At 40.2% G+C, this 27,006-nt stretch overlaps 1 protein-coding gene across 1 annotated transcript in view; it reads right to left on the minus strand.

The window, feature by feature from the left end:
- Positions 1-27,006, minus strand: part of MAPRE2 (microtubule associated protein RP/EB family member 2) — a 74,268-nt gene that overhangs the window by 2,484 nt on the left and 44,778 nt on the right. The window contains exons 3-6 of the mRNA XM_025895818.1: positions 23,310-23,455; positions 21,165-21,378; positions 9,665-9,804; positions 5,027-5,185 (exon numbers count right to left, since the gene is read on the minus strand). Of these exons, the coding sequence (XP_025751603.1) occupies positions 5,027-5,185; positions 9,665-9,804; positions 21,165-21,378; positions 23,310-23,455 (659 nt within the window). The remainder of the gene's footprint in view (positions 1-5,026; positions 5,186-9,664; positions 9,805-21,164; positions 21,379-23,309; positions 23,456-27,006) is intronic.

Raw genomic sequence — 27,006 nt, forward strand, 5'->3', positions numbered from 1 at the left:
ATCCTGCCCCACGGTGCTCACTGTAGCACAAATCTTAACTTATAATTTTCATGCAAGTAAGTACAAAAGGGGCTGTTACCTAAGAAAAGCGGTCTCTTGTAGTATTACAATAAAATGCATTTACTTTACTTTTAATCGAGGCATATGCAGTACTGATATTTCCTTAGAAAAAAAATGTCAGCTTTCAACATCACTGAGTGATATCTGTTCTGGTAAGCAAACATTTTTAATAGTTAGACAGTGATATGCCAACAGTTAGATGCTGTATCATACAATACTGATATCCTCCCATTTTCAGTTTGTCCAAGGTTTTCTGAACCTGTTTGCTGTGGTTTTCACACAATCTTCACTCTGGGTTTATATCACTAAATGGACATGACACTTGTGCTATCACCTGCTTTAAAAATTAAACACAGCCTCCTTTTTGAGGTCAGGCATTCTACTTTCCCCAAAATAATACACCCATGCTAACTCCCAAAGGCTTGCATACACATTTTCTTGGGGAGGTGGGGGGGAAGAGTCCAGTATTCACTGATTTATAAAGCTACTGCCAAAATCACTAATCACCAAATAAGCACTTCCCATTTACAAATGGTTCTTATGCACCAAAACTGCCCCTCTGAATATACATTTCCACTGGAAGACAAATCCAACTCAAGGTGATATCAGTTCGAAACAACTTCCAAGTTAGAGACAACAGACCTAGTATCCTGAGTTGACCTGGATGTTATCTGAGTTCAGAAAGTCTGGCTGACCCTTAGAGCATCCCTTCTGGATTCCCATTAAGCACAGCTGCATTTACAGCTTTTCCTCTCAAGTGGTTTCTATTTTTCCACAGCATGGTTCACTGAAAAGATCCCTCTCGCATATGCTCTGCCCTGCATTAGTACCACTCTGCCGTTGGCAGCTCTGAAGGAAAACACTTTTCCAAGACACTGAGCTGCCATTCAAGTGCATCCCCGTGCAGAACTCTCCTGGCTCCCAGTAATTTCGTTAGAAGCAAGTGGCTTGAACAACAAACTTGAACACATTGATACTGCTAAGTTTTCAAATTTGAGGCAAAAATCAAAAGAAAAGTGAGGCCATGATTTGACTTTTTCCACAACAGTCCAGAGCAGCTTATGAAATAAGCAAATTCGCTTCTGGCAATAACATATTTGTATTTCTAAAGGGCAAGAGCAGGAGAATAAGGCTCCTAATAGTTGCTGATACAATGGAAATAGCTGTTTGCCACAAACAGAAACAGGCCAATTACAACTGAAAGCAAGCTCTCTATCACTCAGGTGCCATTTTCAGGTAAAAGCCACGTATCGGTCAGGACAACTGAAGGTTAGCACCTTTTGGCCCCTTGGGGGGAATGATGCCCTTATTACACACAGTAGGTACATCATGTCAAAACAGCTTTGTGCACAGTACCTAAAAACTGCAACTTCTGTGACGGGCTGCAAGGGTGCGGGACTTGCAGAGAACAGAGTTTCACAGAGAGGAGCTGACAGCTGTGAGAATGTGGCCCTGCCTCGCAGGGTGAGAAAACTGAAGCCTGTTTAATGAGCAATGTTACCTTAACCCCATCTATCCTGACCCTCCTTATGTGTTGAGGTGATCTGCTCTGGAATGCTCATGTTGCACAGACTCTCTGTATGCCCAGTTTATGTGATACCCCTATTAGAAAGCCCACTCGTGGACTTTATAGGTCACATATACATGCTCCCTTTTCATTCATACAATAGGAAAAGCCTCTAACCATGGGAACTGGCTTGGGAATATACTCCACAGCTCTGAAGAGGAGTGGTGGCTCCTCTCTTGCCAGGTCTACCTTTGATGGAAATAGTGAATCTTATGTGACTGACTCCCTCAGAAGTCATTCTGAGACCTGGGATACATGCTTCTCAGTATGTATAGCTTGTACAAATACATGAAATGGGAAAGACAAGAGTCACCATGCCCAGTTACTTTGGGACTGTGGAATCTCCTTGAATAGCATCCCCTAATAAGGAAAGTAGTGGAAGATCTATTTAGAGCATTTATTTCTGGCTTGAGCCACATGACCATGGTCATCTCTGTCACCCATGCTGAGAGGTGCTCCCTTTTGACCCTTAAATCCATCTGCCTCAAACTATTCAGGTGTGCCTGTAGATTGAAGAGCTAGACTATGAAAACCAGGTGTTGGGGAGAATGGGTCTTTTTCCAAAAGTAGCAGCAGAGGAGTAGCTGCTAGAGCAGAAAGTTACCAAACCAACTGCATTTTGAGCAATTGCTCTGGGAAACTGAGATATCAAACGTGAGCAACTAACCCAAATTCTACATGAACTGAACCAGAACAGTTCACATAGGACAGCAAAAGCTTTCCCAAGTTTCTGCTTTATGCCAAGACCCACATGTCTGTGTGTTTCATAACTACACATATAGCCTCTTCTTGTCCATCAGTCTGAAGCTCTCCTACTGTAATGCCATATGACCAAATGCTTTACACACTGAGATCTTGACACTGTCTACAGCAGTCGTAGCGTAAGAATTAGGAGCCACATCTTCTCACCAACCAAATGTAGCCTTTTTAGCACTGTTCTCTGTCAAGTTTGATGTTTTTGATGAAGAAGTAAGATTACAAATGAGCAATCTGTAATTAAAAATTACAATGTATTACAGCCAAATGTTAAGTGACAGTAGCAGATACTACATCCCTCTTGGGTAAGCAGAGACAACAATGAGGTTTAAAACAGAACCGTAACAGAGAAAAGAAAAGGGAGCCTCTATGGACAAGGAACTCAAATGGATTGATATTTGTGCTGCTCAAACTCACCAAAACTGACAAGACAAAAAAAAAAAGAAATGGATCAGTCTTAAAAATTTAGCCCTTAGTGAATGAAGCAAAACAGAAGCTTATGAAGTGACATGATTGAAAATACACTATGAATTGGAATTCTGAAAAAAATATTTGCCCCACTCCCCATTCCAAGACATGAACCTGGTAAAAATCTCTTCAATGAAATACTACAACAATCAAACCTCTGGAGAATGCTTTTTATAGGGACTATGCTCTATACTTGCATTCTGAAAAATTCTACACACAATTCACATAACAGCCTCATGCTGGAGACTGGGAAAGACAAACTGCTGCTACCAAGGGATTAACCTGCAAAATGATGCAAGATGAAGAATTTAACTTGGGTCAAATTCATTACAGAGAGAGAGAAAAAAAACCCCACAAAACAGATCTGAAAGGCAAAGCAGGACAATGAGAGAGTAAGGTCCCAACCTAAAAAGTAGGTAGGATCTGAATCAGGACCAAACCAGTCTTTGATTTAGTGCTAATGCATTGGGGTCCTTCCACAGCAAATTACAGTCCATCTGCTAAGCTGAGGAGACCAAATCTTCCACCAAAAGATACAAAAAAATTGTGTGAGGAATGGCCTCTGTATTCCTCTCTGAAAGAGAGTGCTCTCCTGCTGAAGTGACATACCCGGCCTCCCAACTGCAACCACATTTTTAGATAAAGGCACAGTTGTTGTATGTAGTTCACATGCAGGCAGAGATGATGATTGCAACAGGGAACGGGTTGGAGGGAAGAAGCAGATAAAACACTAGGATATGGACTGAAGTTTTTGTAGAAAACTTTGTAGAAAATTTTGTAATGTGTTCGCCAGTAAGGAAAACTGCAGGAAGAAAGGCAACAAATGCATTCCTTGTGGAATCGCTTTGCTATTTAAGCCAACAGACAGACAGATGTGGCAGGGGTATGGGGAGAAGAGGGATTTTTATGGCTTTGCTTTATAAATAAATCACTGTTCTTGAATCCAGAAGACATTTTCTCTGACCACCATATATATGTAACACTTTCACCCTGTTATCACATGCCTGGCAAATTTGTCTTATTGTTTATTCCTGTGAAAATAATGGTTTCCTCCTTCTTTTTCTCTCTAGCACTTGTCCCGCACCACTTAACACATCCTCTTTCCCCTGTCACTTCTCATCTAAGCAGTGGTCCCTGTCAGCAGCAAGCTTGTGGCCCTCTTGCACCTAACTTTCAAACATTAATGCTCTACATCAGTCTTTTTTAGAAAAGCACTTGAATTAGTAGTTCCTTCTGCACTACTGATATAAAATTTTAAGTCAGTTGACTACTGCTGCAACAGCTTTCTGGAAACAGATATAAGACAGCCTATGGTGCCACAGTGTTGCCAAGAGATTAAGTTGATGCTTATACACTCTGGAGCCAAAGCCATCATCCAATGAAGGATGAAGGGTCAATTGTCAGTACAATCCATACAGGGATTTAGTTAACATGAATGGGAGTAGTTCAGCTAAATCTTCACTGAATCATTATCCCTGAATGTCTCAGAGGAATTTAACCAGCACCCTTTGCTGCTTCTTGCTTTGTTCAGTGTCCACAACACTAAGTCTAAGACGCAATGACATTCTTGCTTAATCTGGCAGACAATACATTTCTGAAATTTTGCTAATAGAGGATTATTGCGTTTGCACAAGGAAGAATTTTGCCTATAGCAAGAGGATAAAAAATGCTAAAGAGCATTATCTCTGTAGATATAATCATGTACTTGGCAACCTGTACCATACATATTCCAACACTGCCACATGGGCTAGAGAAGGTTCACAGCTGTAGACACCGAAAGCACCTCTGCCAGAATTTCTGTGATTTTCAACACATTAAAGAACACAAGTAAAAGAATTTATGCACTCAGGGGGAAGATGAAAAAACAAAACTGAGGCTCAGAACCATATGAAGTCAATTTATAATTGTGACACAGACCCTCCCCTTTCAGATCAACATCAGCAAGCCCAGAATACAAAACCTACACTGAAAAGCAGGGAAAAGGAATCCTTTCCCCAAGCTAAAAAGCCTGCTGTTTGCAAATGCAAACTTCCTTTTTGGGGGGAGAAGTCATGGAAATCCTAGCTGTTACACTTCTGCTGACCTAAATATAGGACATGACTCAATACTGTACCAATAATTTTTTATGAAATTAAGCTTTTTTGTTGAAATGAAAAACATTAAGCTTGAACTTACATGTTCTTCTGAAGCATAAAGGACTTCCATTAGCCGATTGACAAGATCATTATTCTCTCCCCCGTGTTCCTGGCAGAGAAGTTCAATCTCCCTTAATTTGCCAAAGTAGAAATCCCTTTCCTTCTCCACGCCTTCAAGTGCAAGTTTTAACGAATGTACCTGCATATAAACCAAGACATGATGCATCAGTTTTGAGGTGCACTACAGACAAAACAACTCGGTCTAAAATTATGCATGCTAAACAATCTTACATACATATTCAATGGTATAGCTTAAAATGAAGTCCACTTTTTTTCTGAAGTGCTAGATTGAACCACAGAGAGAACAGAAAATTGGGCTCCCCCATTATACATCTTGGATACATCTTAACCTTGAACCTTAAGGTTAGTTTTCTCAGTGCCCTTTTATACTGAAGCCCAAAGCAGCAGTTCAGAAATCAGAGCTACTTCAGCCTTGTCTCCTAACAAGGCTGCCAGAAGTGTCACACAATGGTAATTAATAAAACTTTCAGCTCAGTACTTGCATTGTTTTGCCTGTATTAATCTGTAGTTGTTGGGAAACCTACAATATCTTCTTGCCTAAAAATACACAGAATTAGCAGAAAAGCTCACAAAGGGAATTGGTCTAGTTAGGAAATTAAAACGTCCTCTAGTTACAAATGTGAGTTCTGCTGTGTTGGTTGGCCACCTCTCCTGTTCTGCCTCCCCACTTACCATACTGTTACAGACCTGCATTTTGGCACTCTGGTGCCATGACTGGCTCCAGACATGGACTTTGTGCTCTGACTGATGCGCTGTTTCTATCAACAAATTCTCTCAAATGCTAAGTACCTTTCTCTTCGCAGCCTTGTTGTTCATGAGAATCTTCAAGCTATACTGTCAGCCTCAATATCACCGCTAGGACTGCTGCATATAATTTATGGGCAATGCAGCTGTTAATGATTAGGCTTCATATAAATCATGACAGATGTTGCAATATATTTTTTTACATATATATACATACACACATATATATTTAAAAAAGAACAATTTTGTGGGAGCATAACATAAAAATTTTTGTCTAGCAGGTTATACACAATCAGGATAATGTGTAAGTGGCTCACAAATTTGGAGAACAGCACCGTAAGAACCAACAGATACAATCACAGACAAAGCTGTCTATAGTAAACACACTGACCCCAATCACATCCAATTACAGCTAAATTAGCACTTTAAAGTCTGCAATTATACAAATTATTTTCTAAATAAAACACGCTAAATAAATCGTTTCAGACTACATTTCAGTGAACTGATGCAATTTAATAGAAAGTTCTGTGCTGCCAGTTCCACTGCAAGCTAATTTATTTCCTTCACTAGTAAAAATACCAGCAGAGTTCAAACAATGCTTTGACAGCCTACTAAATCCTATCAGGTTTTTTTTCCATAACTGCTGAGCTAGTGATGCCTTTTTCTGACCTTTGTTTGCACTCTCAAAGGCATCAAGCAGCAGAACTGACCTGTTACCAGAGCAGGATCTCAGAGCATCTCATTTATGTACTAATCCATTTCTGACCAGCTGCCTGAGTGTCACATCCAAATCTTCCCTTGACAGTTTGAATCCATGATGGATATAATGATCAGGCAACCTTAAATTAATTATTTTTTCACAAAAGTAGGAATAGCAAAATGGAACAGGAGTTTACAATATTCCGGTCTATAGATGAAGACCTCACACTTAGGATGTGCCTTCTGGATTGCCACAGCATACTGCTTGAGAGCAATGCCTGCACCCAGATAGAACAAGAATGTAACTGCTTCCAGATCTCTTGCTCTGTGCTTGCTAGAGCTTGGGAAAACAATGAACTTCAGCTGAAAAACTGGCAGCTAATAGCTCAGACCATCTCCCTTTTCTGACCTATTTACTATGAAGACATTTTCCCCATTTTTCATTCTATCACATTTGCTCTGTTTAAAGAAACAAAACCATTAAACTATGCATACATACACAGTGTTAATTAGCTACAGTATAAACACTGTTATAACCAAACCAGATATGCTTTTCTTCAGTTACATATCAGATAGCTGCCTGTGCCATATGAATTCATATGAATTCATATTTCTTCAGATATTTAGCACATCACATCCTGCTTCTTCCTTCCATGAACATGCCAAAAGGCTGATACTGTAGGAACAGCACACATCAATTCCCACGCTTTGCTTCTGGACCAAAAGGACCCCTCTGCAACCCAGTTAATGGGTGCAAAGGCAGCAGTTCTCACTAACTGGTCTTTTCTCTGACGGCACTTACTAATAACATGAATACTCACAGGGCTGCAGAACCACGCTGGAGACGAAGCACAACTGTAGGCACACAGCCAAGATGGTGCTGTTTTCAGAAACTTGGTGTCTACCCACATACAGTTAATGGTTCCTGGGACCATTCTCCATATGTAAAGGTCCCTTCTCTGTATGTAATGGCCCCTGCTTTGTGTTGTCTCCTCAGGAGCATGGAGACACTCATTGGGAGAGTGCTAGTTGGCAAAGACCAAAGACACAGCAGGGACCAGTTCAGTATTTTAATGCTATGGGTAATCAAGTTCCAGTGCAAAGTGACATTCCTTGGAAGTGTTTAATTTACTAGCACAGATCAAAGATAATTTTAAGAGAAACTTTAAGATTGTTGGGAGTCATTAAACTAGTAAATGTTAGGGACAGCTTACAATTATTGCAAATAGCTCATTAAGCTATGCTATGGTAAAACACAGTGTACAGACATCCCCACTAATTAAAATTTTCCGCTACAAATCGTATGGAAGTTCAGATACTTCAATCTCCCTTAGCTGCTATCCATGAAAGGTCTGAAAAAAGACTCTTATAGCCACATAGGAATCTGATATCCAAGACACAATTCAACACTTCTTACTCCTAATAAAGACAGAAATTGGGTAAAAGCGGCTGCTGCCCTCATCTCCACAACTGCTGGAGAGTGGTAAAAACCAGGCAATTTGGCTCTTCCAGCATGTTCAGATGGGGGGTCGGGAAAACTTGGCTCAGAGCTACTTTGCAGCATAACTTTTTTGGCTCATGTTATATGCCAAGGGTGCACAAGTATCCATTAGTGGGAAATGAGATACCGAATGTTGTCAGCATTAAAAAAAAGCCTTCCAGACTACTCCAGCTAGATGATGTCTCTTAAAAACTAGCTATTAAAGCATCAACTTTTCAAATCCTGAGAATTTCTTCTCCTCTTTCGTGATGGGGGAAATTATCACTTTTCCTTCAGGGTTGTTTGTACATAAAGCTTAAGGTTTTCACACATGGAACATGCTAGGAATCTGTTAGCAGTGGATGTGATAGTGAATGCCTATTTCAGTAAAGATCAAATATTTTTATGGTTGGCTCAGATGCCAACCAACTCTTCCTCCTGAAGCAAACACATTCTGACTTCTGAGAACAGATGTCACGGTTTAAGCTGCATTAAGTTGATGTTTGAACTCCACTCGACAGTGATTAAAGAAAAAGGGATTCCATGAAAAAAAATATAAACATCCATTTCTTGTGCAACATTTAAAAACTTTTCTGTTACAGCAACTATCTAGAGCCCATTGGGAAGGCTGGTGGACACTGTTGTGCTTCCTGCTGCTTGGAATGATACCCAGAATCTGCAGTATGCTGTGTTTGGGATGTGGCTATCCATCCACCATCTTTAAGTGCATAACGTTAACCAAGAACTTGCAAACAGTGCCCCAACAAACTGAAATCTTTGCTGGTCAGTGAAAATCTGAAACTGAAATGGCCTTAATTGTAGGAAATTATACATGATCCAGAATAACAACCATTTCCTGAATGCAGCTGCAGGCAGCTCAAACTCTAAAACAGGTTTTTTCTTTTCCATTTTCCCTCATCCAGGACAAATACAGGGATCAGGCCCCATTTATACTAGCGGCATTTCCACCATTCTGACAGCACAGTCTTGAGCCAGATGCAGGTATTTATTCATGTTCAGTGCAGACACTCTTGCATGTCTAGTAATGAGAGAGGTGTAACGCTCCAGAGCATAAACAAAAATGAAGCCCTTACATTCCTAACAATAAAGAAATTATGAAGCTTTATTAACTAGATTGCAGAATATTATTTATAATATACATAAGTATTCTCACAAAAGGAGGTCACATTTTTAAATGAAAATGGCATATTACCTTCTTAATGCCTTCCTTTCAGAATGCAGAGTACAATGAACTAGTCTCAATTCATCTGCAAATCTCTTAACAACTTGGTATTACAAACGGGCTTGTCTTCTCCACAGTGACACATTAAATGATTTATGTCATTTGCAATACACAAGAGCAAAGACACTATTGGTATTTTTCCCATCCAAGTGAAATAAAAGATGTATTTCAACACATAATAAAATTATTGTACTTCAGCAAGACTTACCTGTCATTCCTAAGATATTCTTTTAAAAATACTGGCAAACACCAGTCATCTCTCCCAGATCTTATTTTTAACAATAAATATTTTTTTTCTCTTTCCAGCTGAGCTATTTGCACTTTTGTCCCTTCATAATTCTAGAGAGCATCATTCAGCAGAGGACAGTATTAGATTTCATGCCTGCCTGTGACAATGAATACATCTAATTTTGTGCCCAGAGCAAATTTACCTGTTCGCTGAGCTGTATGACTTGAGTTTCCAAATCTTTATCTGATTTGGATGCTGAGCTGCTGGGTGCAGCTTTTTTTGCTGAAGATGGGCGAGAAGGTGTTGATCCTGGTTTAGAAGCTGGACTGGACTTAGCAGCACCTGCAAACCACAATAAATCAATAAATCAATCAATCAAGATTGATCTCTATGATAAATGCATTCCTATTAACCTGGTACTTCAAGAAAAGAATTCATTTTACAGCCAGCCATTCTCTCTCTTACTTCAAGGTGACAGTGGAGGAAGTTCTGGTGCTGCTATACCTTGGGAAAGGAAAAACCACATTTCCTAGCAGTCTGAGTTTGCTACTGAGAGTGAACAAACTCTAAAACCAAAATAAACAAACATCAAACCAAGAATATAGAGTTCCCTTAGCTCTGAGTAGCTTTCAGTTTCAAAATAATGTGCCATTAAGAGACCATTCTCCCAGCCCATTACTTAGTGTATGCAGTTATCCCTCAAATTCCGTGGAGAAAGACAGACCTGAAACAAACTCAGCTAAACTGCCTCTGTGCTTTCTTCATTCTCAAATGTAAACCATCCCTGAGAGAGGGGCATTGAGATTCTGACAGAGCACAAAGAATTAAACCCCTTGGCAAACTCACAGTTGGCCACAGTGACCAAAAGATGAGTTTTGATCTGCTTAGGTTTTCCTATTTCTTTTTAATTACTTGCACTGCAAATCTGCAAGAATACGGAGCAACATCTTTACCAGCAAAAATGGCAATTAACAAGTGCATACAGATACTGTTTTTCCCAATGACTGTGGGACACAAATGCCCAAGCAGAGGAACAGTTGTGTGCAAGGCTTTGCAGTGCCTTCACAGGAACCTCACAGCCAGCTCCTCACGCCTTGCTCTGCCTCTCCATCTTTCGCCTCCTCGACGCTGGCTGTTTGATTTAGTCGCTCAGCCCAGTTCGTGAGTGCCTGGCTCACAGCAGTCCCCCTTGCCTCAGCTCCCATAAGCACTGTACTCTGACTCAGCCTTTTCCTTATTCCCTCCAACCAGGAATAAATTTGAGATGTAGCGGACAGACATCTGGTACAGAAACTGGTTTGGTTAAGAAGACAGAACACAAACCCAGCCTCCTTCAGACCTATTTGATTTGATTTATGAAGCAGACGTGAATCAGAAGTCCTGCTCAGCAGCACCCATGTTTATCACTGTTTCCTACAAATAGCAAAGTACAGTTGTCCAGATGTGCTGACAGGCTCCAACCCATCCTCCACCATCAAATGATGTTGACTCTGAAGCCTGGGCCACACAAGAGACAGCCCTAATGCAGCAAGCACAGCTGAGCTCTGAGTTTGTTGCAGTTCACCAATTCCAGAGAAATTCGCAGCCACCTTCTACCACACACCTCCTAGCCAGCTGCTCCTCCCATACAATTACTTGATTTATGGCACACTACAAATTGTTCTAAGTTGTCATTTCCATGATGTATCACCAGTGTCAGACAATGTTTTAATAAAGAAATTAATTGTAAAACAAATGTAGCACAAAAAGGCATTACTAGGAAGAAATTGCAAGGAGGCAGGGAGAGGGAGAGACACATCTTGTGGTGCTGTCCATATGACCAGACTGTGCAGGTCACAGTCTCACTGACCTGAGAACTGTGACAGCAGTTCACGGGAGGAGCTGAAAAGCAATGGGAAAGGAGAGCAGCAATGGGTTATTTAATAAAGCTTGCTTAAGCTTTCCTGATTTAGTCACAGGCTTCCCTCTGTAACAGGCATCTCCTCCCACCCCAAAGGATAACTCTGTATTAACTGGGTCATGTAATGCCAACGGAACACAAACAACTCGATAATTCAGTTAACATGTAAACATTTCTGTGCGAGATGGCCATCCTCCTTTTCTATGCTCTTTTATATAAGGTAGATAAGAAAAGAAAAAGAAAAGTATGTTGGTGGGATTTTTTTGTGGGTTTTGTTTGTTTGTTGTTCTTGGGTTTTGTTTTGTTTCTTTTAGAAATTGGTGACTCCAATAGCTTCCATGTCTAATTGTATACAGAAACTCTTCTCTAGCAGATTTCAGCTACAGCACACAGACTCAATAAACTTGGGAAAATTCAGTGTTGTATATATGTCAGAAATAAAACGTTTTCACATTGTACTTAGATCAACCAGGAATAAATCATCTGTGGAAAAACATTAAAAATGCCAAGATGTTTTGGTGCTATTTCTTTCTTTATGAAATTGCCTAAACTTTAGTACCCTGCCTTCTTGTTTTCTAAGTTCAGCCCATATTTTGACTAACTAAAAGTCAGCTGCTTCAGAGCAGGATTGCTAAGATGTTCTCAGAGCCAGAAAAATAATTTTCATTTGGATTAGCAGATAAACAGAAGAAAACTAATGTCAAATATGAATGAAAAACACACATGTGAAATAAAATCACTTTGACTCTAGCATTCTAGTTGGGTCGCAAGTTATTTCATGAGTATTTGTATCACACACAACTGCAACACTCACCTGTACAACACTTAAAATAAAGTTTATGTATACTAAACCAAAGAATTGATTATTTATTTCTTACTGTGTTCTACACAGTTCAGGGTATCAACTGAAAAGTAAATGCTTAAAACAAGCTATGGCCCTTCAGATGTGAAACCTTGGCTGGTAAATGCAGCTCCCCCCTCTACCAACTACCCTTTTTCTACCTGCACGCAAGCACTGGAGAAGCTGTTCAGCTCTTCTAGGGCAGCATCCCTTGGCCTGTCAGCTTTTCACCATTTCTCCCGGGGAGTCATGGTGCAAGACCTAAGCAACACGTGTTGTGCAGGACTGGCATATTGCTCCCTTTCATGCTCGATGGCCCTGTCAAGCGAGATAGTTCTTTGCAGACCGTAGTACTGATCACAGAAAGCCAAATCATCAAGTGCACACCTCTTTTTAACCATCAGAGACAGCTGAGGACAGAGCAGGCACAAACTTTTAATCCCCAGGTATTCTCTCTAATTTGCAGCTGAGGGGCCCTCCCAGAGCGTGCAGAGCAAACCCACATTCCCACTGCCTGCGGACAGCAAGGGCTGGATAGCACCGATACACCGCATTGTACTCTGCCCTCCTTTGAAAACAACAAAGCCTTTTGAATTTCTACAGCAAAGTGTTACTGAGCTTTATGACGTCCAGACAAGTCAAAAGAAATCCACTTTTGCTCTGCTGCTCAGGATCTTAAATGAACACGATATTCCAATTTCAGTCACACAGATAAAGATTGGCTAAGTAGATACTTGATGGTATCAGTGACAGCTGGACAGAACTTAATTGCAACAGAGAATGCTTACAGATTTCTAATTTAAAATTTCCTGGAGGGAAAAAAAAGCTTTACTGCACATTTATTCTGAAACATCAGTTTTAGAATCAGCTCAGAGGTAAGCCTCCCATTCTAGTTAAAGCTTAATTTCATATAAGAATTAAAGGATGCTGGCTGGTAGAGTAGTGCTAAGTACTTGCCACAGCCAGATATCTAAACAAGAGATGAAAGATCTTGGTAGATCTTTATTAATGACTTGCTGTTGAGCAATGGTTTTGCAGTCAATTAGTGCAATCATGGAATAGTTTCTAATGCATTGCTCAGAGGGACTATACAATCCAAGCAGTTTAAATTCTTTCCAACATCATATCTTCTATAACAATATTTATATATAACCCACTTAAATATTCTGAGGAAGTACAAAATTTTATACAGATATTTTATTTAAAAATATCCAATAACCAGCTCTTTTCACTGACCAGTGAAAGAACTGCACTGTAATCAGCATCATAAATGTTTCCCACTACCAATTCCTTTTCAAGCTTACTGCTGATGTTCAAGAAGAAATGCCAAGCCCTGCCCTGAAGAGGAATCACCCCTTGACCCAGAACATCCTGGCAGCCAACAGACTGGAAAGCAACTTGGGCAGAAAAGGATTTGGGCATCCTGGTGGGCACTAAATTGAGCATAAACCAGCAAGGTACCCTTGCAGCAAGGAAGGCCAACAGCCTCCTGGGCTGCATTGGGAAGAGCATTGCCAGCAGGCTAATTCTCCCTCTTCACTCAGCACTGCTGATGCACATCAAGAGTGCTGGGTTCAGCTGAGGTCTCCCCAGTACAGGACAGACATGGATGAACCAGAGACAGTCCAACAACGGCCCACAAAGATGACTAAGGGACTGGAGCACCTCACATATGAGGAAAGTCAGAGAGCTGGGACTGTTCAGCCTGGAGAAAAGAAGCTTCAGGGGGATCCTATCTACGCCTGGAGAGAGAGTGCAAAGAAGATGGAAACAATTCATTGTTCCTTTCAGTTGGTCCCCAAAGGACAGGAGGCAATGGGCTCAAAACGAAATACAAGAAATTCCACTTAAACATAAGAAGAAACTTCTTCACTCTGAGGGCTATCAAATACTGGCACAAGCTACGCAGAGAGACCAGGGGGTTTCCAACCCTGGAGATACTCAAAATGCATCTGGATATGGTCCTGGGCAACCAGCTCTAGGTGACTCTGCTTTCAGCAGAGGGGTTTGACTGGACGATCTCAGAGGTGTCTTCCCACCTTCACTGTTCTGTGACAGCATGCTCTGATTTTAGGTCAAAGCAGAGTTCAAACTACAATTTTTTTCTAAACAGTATCGCAGTTGCTTCAATTAGCACCTGGATAACTTATTTGTATCTGCCCATATAACACTAGCAGAGATGAGAAAAGTAAATTCACAGTTGAAAGACAAATTATTTTGTTCTTGTACTCAAATTTAAGTTAAAATGAACCAGCTTTGAAATGCATTACAGATTTCTATCTGTGGTACTCCAGAAACAATTACTAGTATGTATCCCCTGCAGTTTTAGCTTCACTATTCTTTCTGCTAAAGACCTGTTTTACAAACAGATGTAAACTTCTGCAATTTAAAACAGTGGATGCTGGCACTGTGCAGGGTTTGGGTACAACAAAGTTAGGCTGCACATTCCAGGTCTCTCTGCATCACAAGTGCAGTCTTGCAGTCAAGAAAACCTACTTGAACGTTTAGGCAGAAATCCTCCTTGAAGCTATGTGAGTAATTAATACGCTGTAAAATATTTATGTAAAATTTTGAAGAAAACATGCATGAATACAGTGTGGATGTGCATGCGGACAGTGTGGAAAGCAATGGAAGCCCTGAGCAAGCACAAGACTTGGCTGAGACCACACGAGTACTGCTCCAGTGGAATTTAGGAGTCACTTGCAGACTATTTTAGTCAAATTAAAGGATTTCATAAAGTGAATACTCCTGACTCATGCCACAGGAGAAAAATCAAACCCAACAAGAGGCCACAGAGCTAGTAATTTCTTCACAAGCAAAAGAAAAACTCTCCACCCACTTAAACCAAATGAGTGAGAACAGCAGATGAATTAATATTCACACACGTTTATTATTGCAGCTACACCAGGATGCAAGAAACTGCTCAATTTAGGGATGCTTACTGGCATAAGGGAAGACAAATGATGCTTAATAGGAATTAAACGATCTCACATAAAATCTGACTTGATTTTCAGAATCCCAACACTCTGTGGTGCAGCTGCCTAATTATTTTGTGGTACTATCTTCCCTTGGGTGGCAGGACCCTTCTGTCCCCTCAGCTCTCCAAATCTCCATTGCCACTGACTACACTACAGTCTCTACCTTGATCCTCACTGGCAGACAGCTGGCAAAGAGAAGTGTGTACTAGTACTTGAAACTTTTACAATTTCAGCAGAACTATCCAAGGAAGAATACACAAGGGAGTCTACTTGTCGGATGAAAAAGTTTTGCTGATGGCATGACTCCCTTGGTTTGTCTTTAATATAAGATTTGATAGATGGGAACTAACCAAAGGGTCTTCCCCATCATAAATGAAGACTTTACTCTCGGTTTAAAATAACCAACACTTTAAAGGCAACTACTAATTGTTCTCAACTGGAACCCCTATTTTCTCTAGAAACATCCTCAAGCTTGCAAGCATTCATCTGCAGTGGATGAAAACATTCCACATAGCCTAAAAGGAGTAATAACAATTTAAAATTTGAAATGCTCTTAAAAACCTGCATTTTCTAAAATCCCACTGTCTGCTTAGCTGCAAGGAAAAAGCAGTCTCAAAATGAAAATCTGAAGTAAAATCTGCAAAGAAATGCATATTGAAAAATGAAAGATCATGCAAAAATTTGAGCAACATAAGCACTCAAACCATACCCACAGTACACTGAAAATTAAGAGCCTTTTCACCACTGCTTTTCCAAACACAATCATCTTTTTCGAAAAAAGGCCCTAGCTCCTGCACTGCAAGCAGCATTGCCTTGTGGTCTAAATTCTCGAGCTCAGTGGGTTTAAAAATTAAATTCTCCTCATGCTGGCAGGGGAGGTGTGTCTGTATTACAGCTGAGACACTTTCCTCTACCTCCCAGACCAGCACTGTCACAGCACACGCTGTTCCCATCAGTTAGTACAATTCCTTGGCCTTGTATGAACTAGGCATGAGAAGGTTTTCAGTTTGTCACCCTGCAGCTCAGCCACGCTGTCCTGGAGCACCCCACCACTGTGGACAGAGATTGCCATCACCAACACCAACTGCCTGACACCTGGGGAAAAGGTAGAAAGTCTTGGTGGAAAGCAAAATAAAAAAAATAAAATAAAATAAAAAAAAAATAATAAAAAAAAAAGAGCATTAGAAGGAGTTCTCTAGTCTCCCAGGAGTCCTAATTGTATCACCAGCTACTAAAATAAAGACTGGTTTTGTTGAGTATTTTTATCCCTCAAAATTAATTTCCAGCATATCTGCCACAGCAGGATATACTGTTTCCCTAAAGAAAATCATTATTTTCTTGTGCAATTGGCTCTTCGATGGCACATTATATATAAAGCATTCATGCACAAACAGTTCATTCTGCCCTGGTTATTTTCCCTGTCATAGTGTGAGTATTTTTAGCCCTCATGTGATCCTCCAGTATTTTCCAGCTCTGCTTTAGTCATCCTGCTCTCACTGAATATTTCAAACTAAAAAAATCTAACAGCTTTTAGATCTAAGAACCTCTCACATTTTTAGCTTACATGTAAATAATTAATTTTATTAAGCTGTCTTTTACACATGTATTTTTGACACCCCATGCCCACACACAAAAGAGTGCTCCATGGAGATCCGCTCTGACATACAGGAATACTTACATAAGACACTAAGCTAAAATCCTGATAACCTGATCAGTATTTTCAATTTTGACCAGATGAGGCTTTTTCCGCTATTTCCCGCAGGGAGCATTAGAACTGGCACAAACAACAGTGCCCTAATATTTTAATCCTGTACCATAATTTTGACTGTACATCTGTAGGCTGTTTACCACTGCATTAGAGAAGAGCGGAGGCTGCTGGAGATCGAAAGTCGGCTCAGGGCTGGCAGATGGCATTATATCTCAAAGCAGCTGTGGTGCTGCTGGCAGAGAGCCTACAGCAGTGCTCTGTGCTGCTGGCTCTGCTCCTTGAAGGAGGAAAACACCCTAATTCCCCCAGCAGGGAGCTGCATTTACCTGGTGAATCCTTGCTGCTCTTATTCTTTCTAGAAGCAGACTTCTACACATGACCAAACCCACCCACCCACGGTACCACCGTCAGCTCGGCCACAAATCAGCTCTGTCTGATGGAAGGGACGAGGCAATGCGAGGGTGGCACAGCAGATTAGTTGTAGGGACCTATTTATGCTTCCATTTCCGAGCTGCATTATCCTTGACCTGCGCTAACTCCCCAGTAGGATCACCTTTGGAAGAGGAAGGGCTACAGCTGCTGGTCTACTCCTGATTAACACAAACCCCAGTGCATTTTCAGATTTCTCGAGTTTTGCCTTGTTTTAAAAGCATTTTTTTTTTAATTAAATAAAGACCACACTCTGCATTTGTAGAGATACAGGTAAATATCCACGTACAGGTACAGAAAGCAACTACCTGATACCATGGGGTCCTGTAAAGTCTTAGTGCCTACTAAATACCAAAAATAATTTTAACTCATGCCAGTACCTTTTTGAGTAAGTTTTCAGAGCAGTCTTTAGGGATATGACCACTTACTAACTGAAAGATATATCTTAGTCTACCTCTGAAAATAGTGTTAGAACATACTGTCATAAAGCAGTTACAAAGAGTTAACAAGATCAGCATCTCTTAAATCACTCAAATTGAAAACTCGGTCAAAGGGCACTGGAAGAGTTATTATGTGAAACAACAGGAATCATCTGAAATGCATATAAAATATTACTAGTAGCTAAATAATTATTCCTTTAGAAATGTATACATTTGATCAATTTACAATATTTTAAAGTCTGCCAAACCCCAAAATACATTATGAATGAGTACCCACATATCTACTCGCTCTTGACACCAAACAACAGATGCATACATTTAGGCATGTCGACTACACACTGTTTAAAAACTTTTGGATTATGCTGAAAGATCTTCTGGGTTATTTTCTTTCACTATTGCTTCATTTTGTTTTGCTAATGAACTGAAACAAGGCAGTACTAAGACTTCAAAGCTTCCGTGTTAATATAGAGCAAATCACACAAATTAAAAATGACACAAGCTATGTGCTGTGGTCAACACAATGGAGGAAAGGGATGCCACCCAGAAGGACCTTGACAGGCTCGAGAAGTGGGCCCATGTGAACCTTATGAAATTCAACAAGGTCGAGTGTAAGGTCCTACACCTGGGCTGGAGCAATCCCAAGCAAAAATACAGGCTGGTTAGGGAAGGGATTAAGAGCAGTGCTGAGGAGAAGGACTTGGGGGTGTGGGTCGATGAGAAGCTCAACATGACCCAATAATGTGTGCTTGCAGCCCAGAAAGCCAACTGAGTCCTGGGCTGCATATTATGGCTATTATAAGAACTGTAAAGAACACTCTTTGTGCATGAGCGCAAGACGGACGTACAGAAGCACATTTTTCGTGATTTTCCAACTACCCAGAACTTGCTCCCACATCATTCCAATTTACTCTGAAATGGCCTGACATGAGGCACACAAAAGTTGGCAGATGCATACAGAACTCCTCCCAGTGTGTTCTCTGTCAACAGGCACCCAGTAAGGGCTCTCATCCTGTCAAACCACCAGGTCACCTGATGCAGCGAGGTGAGGCACAAAAGCACAATACATCAGTGAAATGAAAATGCGCTCACCCAGAAATCAGAAAACCTATGAATGACTGACACCTAAATGAATTAGTCCTGTTCCAAAACACAAGCAGCAAGAAAAGCTGGAACTCTCATTTCACTCAGCATTATGTAATGTCTATACCCCCCCTCCTCAGCTCAGAAATTAAACTAGTGTCCTCCCTCTCACACGTCTGGACAATATGGAAAATAATAATGAAGGAATCTTTCCATGAAGAAGCTAACTCTCACAGCCATAGGATCTTACCTAAACTCATCACACTATCTCAGTTGTCCTACTCCATACAAAGGCTGGGAAGGCACGGGACATGCTCTTCAGTACAAACAACAACACAACACAACACTGCATTATCCTCCATATCAGCTGGCTGGTTCCACTCCAGTAGCTATTCAATTTCTGTAGGATTGTCACCTCCACAGCTTTAATTTGGATGACATATTTGTGACTTTGGTAAAAACAGACCATCTGTACAAAGAATTAACAAGTCTGTGTTTAATAAAAGTGTCTTTTCCAATTTCTCAACTGGACAACATCTTGACGTTAGCACTTGAGTTTTGCTTTCAAAGGGAGTGCAAGACATTACATGGGAAATTAGAGTGTGCCAGGCCCTGAAATTCAGAGGTTCAGGCACAAGATGGTGCAAAACAAAGATGTAAACAAGCTTTAGAAGTTCAGAGCAGCACTGGTCTGCTATTAGGTGCTCCATTTCCTGGAAGCACTAATGAGATAAAGGCAGCTGGCCAAGAATGCCCCACTTTGACGTCAGGAGTGATCAGAGCAGAACACTGAAATCTGGGTATGATTCCAGAGCATAAGCCAGCCTAAAACTGAGGGTGCCTCACACCCGCCCCTTCCCTTTGCCACTGGTGCATATCCAAGCCCATGAGAAGGCAGGTCACAGATTTAAAACCAACTAAATATTAATCCTTATTTGAGGAATGGGTTAGTATAAATCCAGGACAAACCAATAAAGGAATTAAGTGTGTGTGCATGTGTGTTTCTGCACGCACAAACCTGTGTGCATACAGACCATCAATCCCAGTAACACTTGTTCAGTGACTTATTTTTTTTTTTTAATATTAGCTGCTCTCCTGTTCACTTAGTTCACTCAGTTAACAAAAATGGCACCTGCTTAGTCCTTAGTCATACCAGTATTACATAAACATCAAAGATCAGGTTTAGTCCTTTAGCCTGTTCCAGAAGCACTGTTGTGGTTTAAGCCCAGTAGGCAGCTGAGCCCCTACAGCTGCTCTATCACTGTCCCCTGCAGTGAGACTGGGGAGAGAATCAGAAGGGTAATAATGAGAAAATTCATGGGTTGAGATAAAGACAGTTTAACAGGTAAAGTAAAAGCCATGCAAACAATTCATTCACTATGTCCCATGGGCAGGCAGGAACTAAGCCATCTCCAGGAATGCCACACTCCATCACCCATAATGGTGACTTGGCAAGAAAAACAGTGTAACTCCAAACATCCCTCCCCACTTTTCTCCTTCTTCCTCCAGTTTTTCTTGCTGAGCATGATGCCATGTGGAATGGATTATCCATTTGGTCTGTTGGGGTCAGCTGTCCTGGCTCTGTCCCTTCCAAATTTCTTGTGCACCGCCTGCCTCCTTGCTAGCAAGGCAGTGTGAGAAACTGAAAAGGCTTTGAAACTGTAAATACTGATCAGCAACAATTAAACATCCAAGTCTTATCAATCCAAAACTTAGCACCATACAATCTCCTATGAAGAGAGCGATCTCTATCCTAGAAAAACCCAGTAAAAACACAAAAAGTTAGAAGACTGAGGTATCTTTGAGAAGGAGCAACAGTTGTACTTTGTTCAGTTAAGAGGACTAGCATACCCAACAATAAACACACATAAACCCAGAAATAAATAATTTTTTTTCCTTCTGGTCAGCCCTTAAGATTTGGAAACATTTTACTCTCCATAAAAATAAAAAAATAAATCAGCCTGTGCTAGCAATTTCCTGTAAAAGTGGAGGTGTGAAAGACAAACACACTCCATTTAATGTTCTTGAATACACTTACACATACCACATTCAGCAACAAGATGGTTAAATGCCTTTGTCACTATTACAGTCCACATCATTTACATCAAGGTGTTCAGTGGAGGAGGCCTTACGCACAGTCAGGCTGGGCCAAACTGGAGCGCCCAAAAAGTTAACTTTCTGACGTGTCAAGATGCTAAGCCAAAAAGAATGCGAGGCAGAAAGAATGGCCTAGCCCACACATTTTTAACTAGTACTTATGTAAAGTAGACCACAGTTTACAATTGTCTTCAGAGACAGAAATGGAATTCTTTAAAATGTAAAATACCTGCAGTTGGAGAGTTTGCATGGTGAGACTTTTTGGGCAGGTTGAAGATCTGTTCACCAGGATCTGGTGGGGGAAGAGCATCTTGGCCTTGTCGAGCTTCCACAGGATCATACTCCTTCCCATCATAGTTAGCATCAAAGAACTTCTTAAACCACTGAATGAAATCTAAGTTGTCTTGGAAGCGCCCTTTGACCAGTTTTTCCACGGGAATTACCTGAAAGGTAGAATAAAGGTTCCAATAATCTGTCACTGCCATTTTAAAATATAAACATATGTACACTGATTTGAAAAAAATCTACTAATTACATCAGCAAATATTCCTCTGCCATTCTTTCATTCCTAAAGAAATGGAATTATGGTCAACTTGCAAGTGCTTGTAAAAAATGAAAACAAAATAAAACAAACTCAGGCTCTGAAGTAGTTATACAGTAGGTGTATGTAAGTCTTTGTAACTACTGTTCCACTCCCTTCTGATTGCAGTGATAGCCATAATGAATGACACTGTTCTGGGAGTAACACTATATTCAGCCAGCTAGGGATTTCTGGTTTTAATGGACATGCTACATTTGGACATACTAAAAATGAACAATTCTTCAAAAAGTACAGTCAGGAGTTTCTTGCTCTCTGTCCTACTGTTTGAACTACAAACCCCAGAAGCTTTTCCAAGACATGGTAAAGTTGAAACCAACCTACACTTTGGTAGCAACATGTTCATCATCTGAACTAACCCTGAGGTTTTAACCTTGTAATTTTTTTCCATTCCACAAATAGCTATACATAGAACAGTTTGTGGACATGCAGATGTTCACTAAAATGTCTCTAAAGTTCTAGCAGAGCAATGGAAAGACTATGAGTATATCTCCATATCCATATCTTGCAAATTTTTCACAGACACGAAACCTCCAAAAGGTGTCTTTGGCCAATATTACAGTACTCAAGGTTCCCAGATGCTGTGGGCAGACAAGGACTACAACTGCAGGAGAGCTGCCCTGCTTTGCTTAATTCATGCAGTTGAATAAAGAGCCGAGTCAGATGGATATTAATGCCTCTTGAATGCATTCAATTTTCATCTGGAAAAGACTACCTAAACCCTTTGCAGTTTTCATTTCTTCTTCAAGGTTAAGCCAACTGTACAGCATTTTACAAATCTACAAGAATTAACACAGTATTTTGCATGACTTTCCATGTTGTTCCATTTGTATCTTAATTTCGCATTGAGAAGATATAGTTAAGTTTGCTCCCTACAGAAAAATTCACAATGTTCAATACATTAGACTTCCCAATGTTTCACTAGCAAATCACACTGTAAATAGAAGCATCCATAACAATTCATGAAACAAGGGTTTTCCAGTGCTTTATAAAAGTCTTAAGGGACTTTCTATTAAGACTGTTTAAATTTCAGAATAAGGCAACACTAAAAGCCAGAGCAGAATCTTAGAAGGGTATTCAGGTAGTGCATCAGTGTAGAACTGTAAGAATGACAACATAACTTCCATTATCTGTTTTCATCAACACAGTAATTTATACTGGTGAGTCTATCAAACTCTCACATTCAAGCATAAACTAAATACCGTATGGCTTATGGTTGAACACACCCATTTTCTCAGAGACTTCCATTTTTAACAAGATCACATGTGCTGCCCAACCTATTAAATCACTGGGTAAATTATTCCAGCTTTTGAATAATTTGAATTCCTTAAACTCTGCTTTGGACACGAAACATGGAATACTTACAAGAACAGCATATTTCTAAGTTACTTTGTTGGAAATTCAGGTCACTGGTAATTTTACTCTATCTAAAAATTAAGATTCGCTGATGAAAGGAATTTCCAACACATGGTGTTTCAGCAAAAGGGTCTTTGATATTAAGATATAATGAGTTAGGTTGCACAATTCCTCAGCAGAAACATGGACTCAATTTTCAATTTGCACCTAAATGGAGCATGCCAAACTTCTTTTTCATGGCTAAACATCCTTTTGAGAAGATGAAAGGTCAAGGACGTCTTCACATGTAACTTGTAACTCCAGAAAATGCTGAAAAATGGACTTTCAAGTATTTTGAAGTTTGTTTCCCCTATTAATTTTATCCAATTTATACAACTTTTGAAACATGTAGTGATTGAAATACAAATACGGAACGCCTACCTTATCCACATTCATTCTTTTAAATGATGCCTGCAGAAGTTTGAAGTTGTGAATGTACTCATGCTCCAGCTTTGCTTGAAACTTTACTTTCTTCAAGCTAATGCACCCTGGGAACAACATGTCCATGAACTGGCAGTAAGCTGCTCCTACAACAAGAGAATGCATTGACGTTAATCCAGATGCACCCAGCTAAGACCAAATGGTGTTTAATGTCATTAGCAGAAAGCATGAGCAGAAAGCAACAGTGCTGAAAAGTCCCTGCTGTAATTCAACCGAACACTATGCACCCAAGATCTCCTTATCTAATGTATATCGAGCAGTGTGACATATTAAAGTGGGTTTTTTCCATTCAATCTGAACACATGATGCCCTGTTGTGTAGCATCTGAGGAATCACCATGACTAACACAAAGTAAAACGGATGTTCTTGGGAGTCCCTATACACAGCAGGAGTGTCCATACAATGAGAAGATCACAGTGAAAATGAGAATCTCTTAATAAGCTTCCTCAGTCCTCACAGTCCCCTGAATTCACACAAGCCAACGTCATCTTTCTTCTGGTACTTGTAGCCAAATGCCAATCAAGTCCAAGGTAATCATTTAAGATTATATCAAACCATGATTTAAAAAATATTAACTGCAAAGTTCCAGGTTGTTAAAACATACTATCCAGTTGCCACCCCTCTAAAACGAATACCCCTATTGATTTTCATCCCCTGAGACAAGCATTTAAATAAGCAGACTTTAACATAGCCCACCCATAGATTTCAAAGCTGGGCTGCCAGCTTTAGCTCTCACTCAAAACAGTAAGGTTTCTAAGTTCAACTTTGAGAATGCTCTCAACTCACATACTAGAGGGTAGGGGTGTGTATGGATAATTAAACCTGCACACAGCAGTAAGTATATGGAAAAATTTCTAACCAGGATACTGAATATAGCTAATAAAGACAGCATTTCTTGTATACAGGGTGCTTCCTCCTACAGTATCTTGCTACTGTCATTTGCTAAGGAAGTCTTTAATGTTGACACACTCCAATGTTTAGAAATCAAGGATGAAAATGTTTGAGGAAATCAGAGGAAAAACAATTGCGGTTCTTTTTCAGAAGAGTTTTCTACAAAATGCTTTATACTCAGCAAAGATTCAGGGAGGTCCACTTCTGGAGCAGAGGGCTGTAGAGGATCCAGCTCTTGTGCTTGAGCATACAGGGCAGGGAAGTGATTGCCCCATTACCCCTGACAAGTTCAATTTCACTTCTACAAAAAGGACTGTTGTGCATTTAGTGCAGATCAGTTTTGACAAACAAGTGTCCAGATCTCACTTAACAGTTCAGCCCAGTATCAACAATGACTTTTATCAAAAAACAATTCTGAGTGCTCACACAGAAACCAAATTAACAAAGCAGACACCTGGCTTGCCCAGTTTTACAGGAGAGCCAACAATAACTTGAACTTGAAGTCATTTTTCTCCACTATGCATACGTTTTGACAGGACCAACTTTATGCATGAGATAGTTCTCATTCTCTGTATTCAGTCAGCCATCATATGAAGAGTTACAGACTTCACAACTTCCAAAGAGAAGCAGAGTTTAAGAGTAGGGTCCAAAAATGTTCTCAAAAATACCGATACAAATTTTGCTAAGGGACTTACCAAGATCAAGCTTTAGTGCTGAAAACCACTGCCATTAAAAAAAAATAAATCTCTTCACACTGCCTAGGTTTTTAGGGAAAATGGTTATTAAAAAAACTGATTTTCCAAGGACACCTTGTGCTTAGCTGTTTGCAGTGGTCCTGATATGATTAGGAATCAAAGTAAAATATTCCCCAAAGGAAAATGAGCCTTCCGGCAAGTTACAAGCATCAGACAATAAATTTGCATCTTCTTATTGAAAACTATATAAACACAATTATTAATTCAAAACTCATCCTTAGCAAGAGAACTGGTAAATACATGGCAATGGAAAAATTACATTACAATTAAAAGCACAGATATACAGATAAAGCATGGCTCAATTACACTTATTACTGTTTAATTCAATGCAAAAGGATTATTATGCAATCATTTAATGTTATAAATTGAATTTGTTCCTAACTCTGTACTTTCATCCTCCCCATACCCCAATTATAAGCTTTACTCTGATATCTAAGTAATTGCCTGGAGGCCTTAAAAATGCACTGCACAACCTTTCATCTAGATCCTTTTAGAAAACTAGAAGCCCAAAGTGTTCACATGAGACTTTTCTCCTTCTGCTGGTAATGCAAATTCCTTCTGCATGCCTTCAGATAGTCTCTCCAGTTACGGTATTTCCTTGTGTTTTCTTCCCATCATGCTGGCAGTTGCTTCTGTGCCTTTGCCAGCCAGGAGGTGGTCCTGGGTCTGCACAACACTGGAGGGCAGAAAACACTGGACTGCATCCACATGGCAACACAGACCTGTTCTCTGACACAACACTGCAGCTGGCTGCTGGGCTGTTTCCCCAACAGGAGGATTTTATTACATTGGCAAACACAATTCATTAAAACGCTCCTTCCTGAAGAGCAGAGGCAACACACCAACATGGACTGAACTAAACACTAAACTACAAAGAGAGGAAATTCTTTGTGACTCCAAAAAGGCAGAGACCTGCCTACCACAGCAACAGGAGAAAGTAAAATATCGTTACAGTCAGCTGGGACTACCTGATTTTGGGCATGGAGGTTATGTATGTATTTAATATTATATAGGTATTTATTTATAATTAAAATTTTACTCCCTAAAGCTTGTAGCTGTCAGATTGCATTTAAATGGAAAACATCAGCACAACAGAATGGGGACGCTACTTTCTACACTGCCCATGGCTGAGATTTCCTTGAGGCAGCAGAAAGAGCAGCTCTACTTAAGTGATGCAAGATTGCAAGGCATTTACCTTACAGACAGAGTGTATATGTGTAGCCCTCTGCATATGGGACACCACCTCAGGCCTATCCAATTTACTATACAACTGATGTTTCAAGGCAGGTGCATGAGAAAAGAATATTTGCAATGGAATACAAAGAAAATTACAGTGGAGACATTATGGCTTGTGACATACCTCTTGCATAATTTATACAAACAAAAGGATTATGCTACTATATTCATTCAGTATTAAAAAACTTCCCTACATTTTCTGGAAAAAAAAAAATAAAAAAACAACAACCTAAACCACCACCCCCACAAAAAACCCCAAATCCAAAACCCCTAAACCTTAGCAAATCTGTACAGAGAAGTTGAAAACACATTACCTGCCCAGAATGGCTCTCGCAATAAATCTATCTCTATGACCAAAAAACTTTTATATGCATGAACATGCACATACATACAAACAGGAATAATTTGACATCTACTCAAATGAAAGATGAAAACTACAGCTGAAGGCACTGCAGAAAAGGGATCAACAGTAAAAACCTATTACCCATTATTAGCTAACAAGCAATTTAGAATCACTGGTTAAAAGTCCTTTTGCATTTTGATCTAGAATATTGATGCAGCCATTAGTTACAGAAGATATTCACAGGCCAGACCAAAACAAGCCTGCAAACACTGCTGTGCTGAAATCCGCCCCCAAGCAGTCACTATTTTTAGCCCCATTAGTGAGCAGAAAGAGCCCAGCAGCATCACAGGCTTTGCAGGTGTTTGCAGGGCATCCCCGGCTCTGGGCAGAGCAGGCAGCAAGTGGAGGGACG

The sequence above is a fragment of the Manacus vitellinus genome, unplaced genomic scaffold, assembly GCF_001715985.3.
Source record: "Manacus vitellinus isolate BGI_N305 unplaced genomic scaffold, ASM171598v3 scaffold_1_pilon, whole genome shotgun sequence".
Lineage (NCBI taxonomy): Eukaryota > Metazoa > Chordata > Aves > Passeriformes > Pipridae > Manacus > Manacus vitellinus.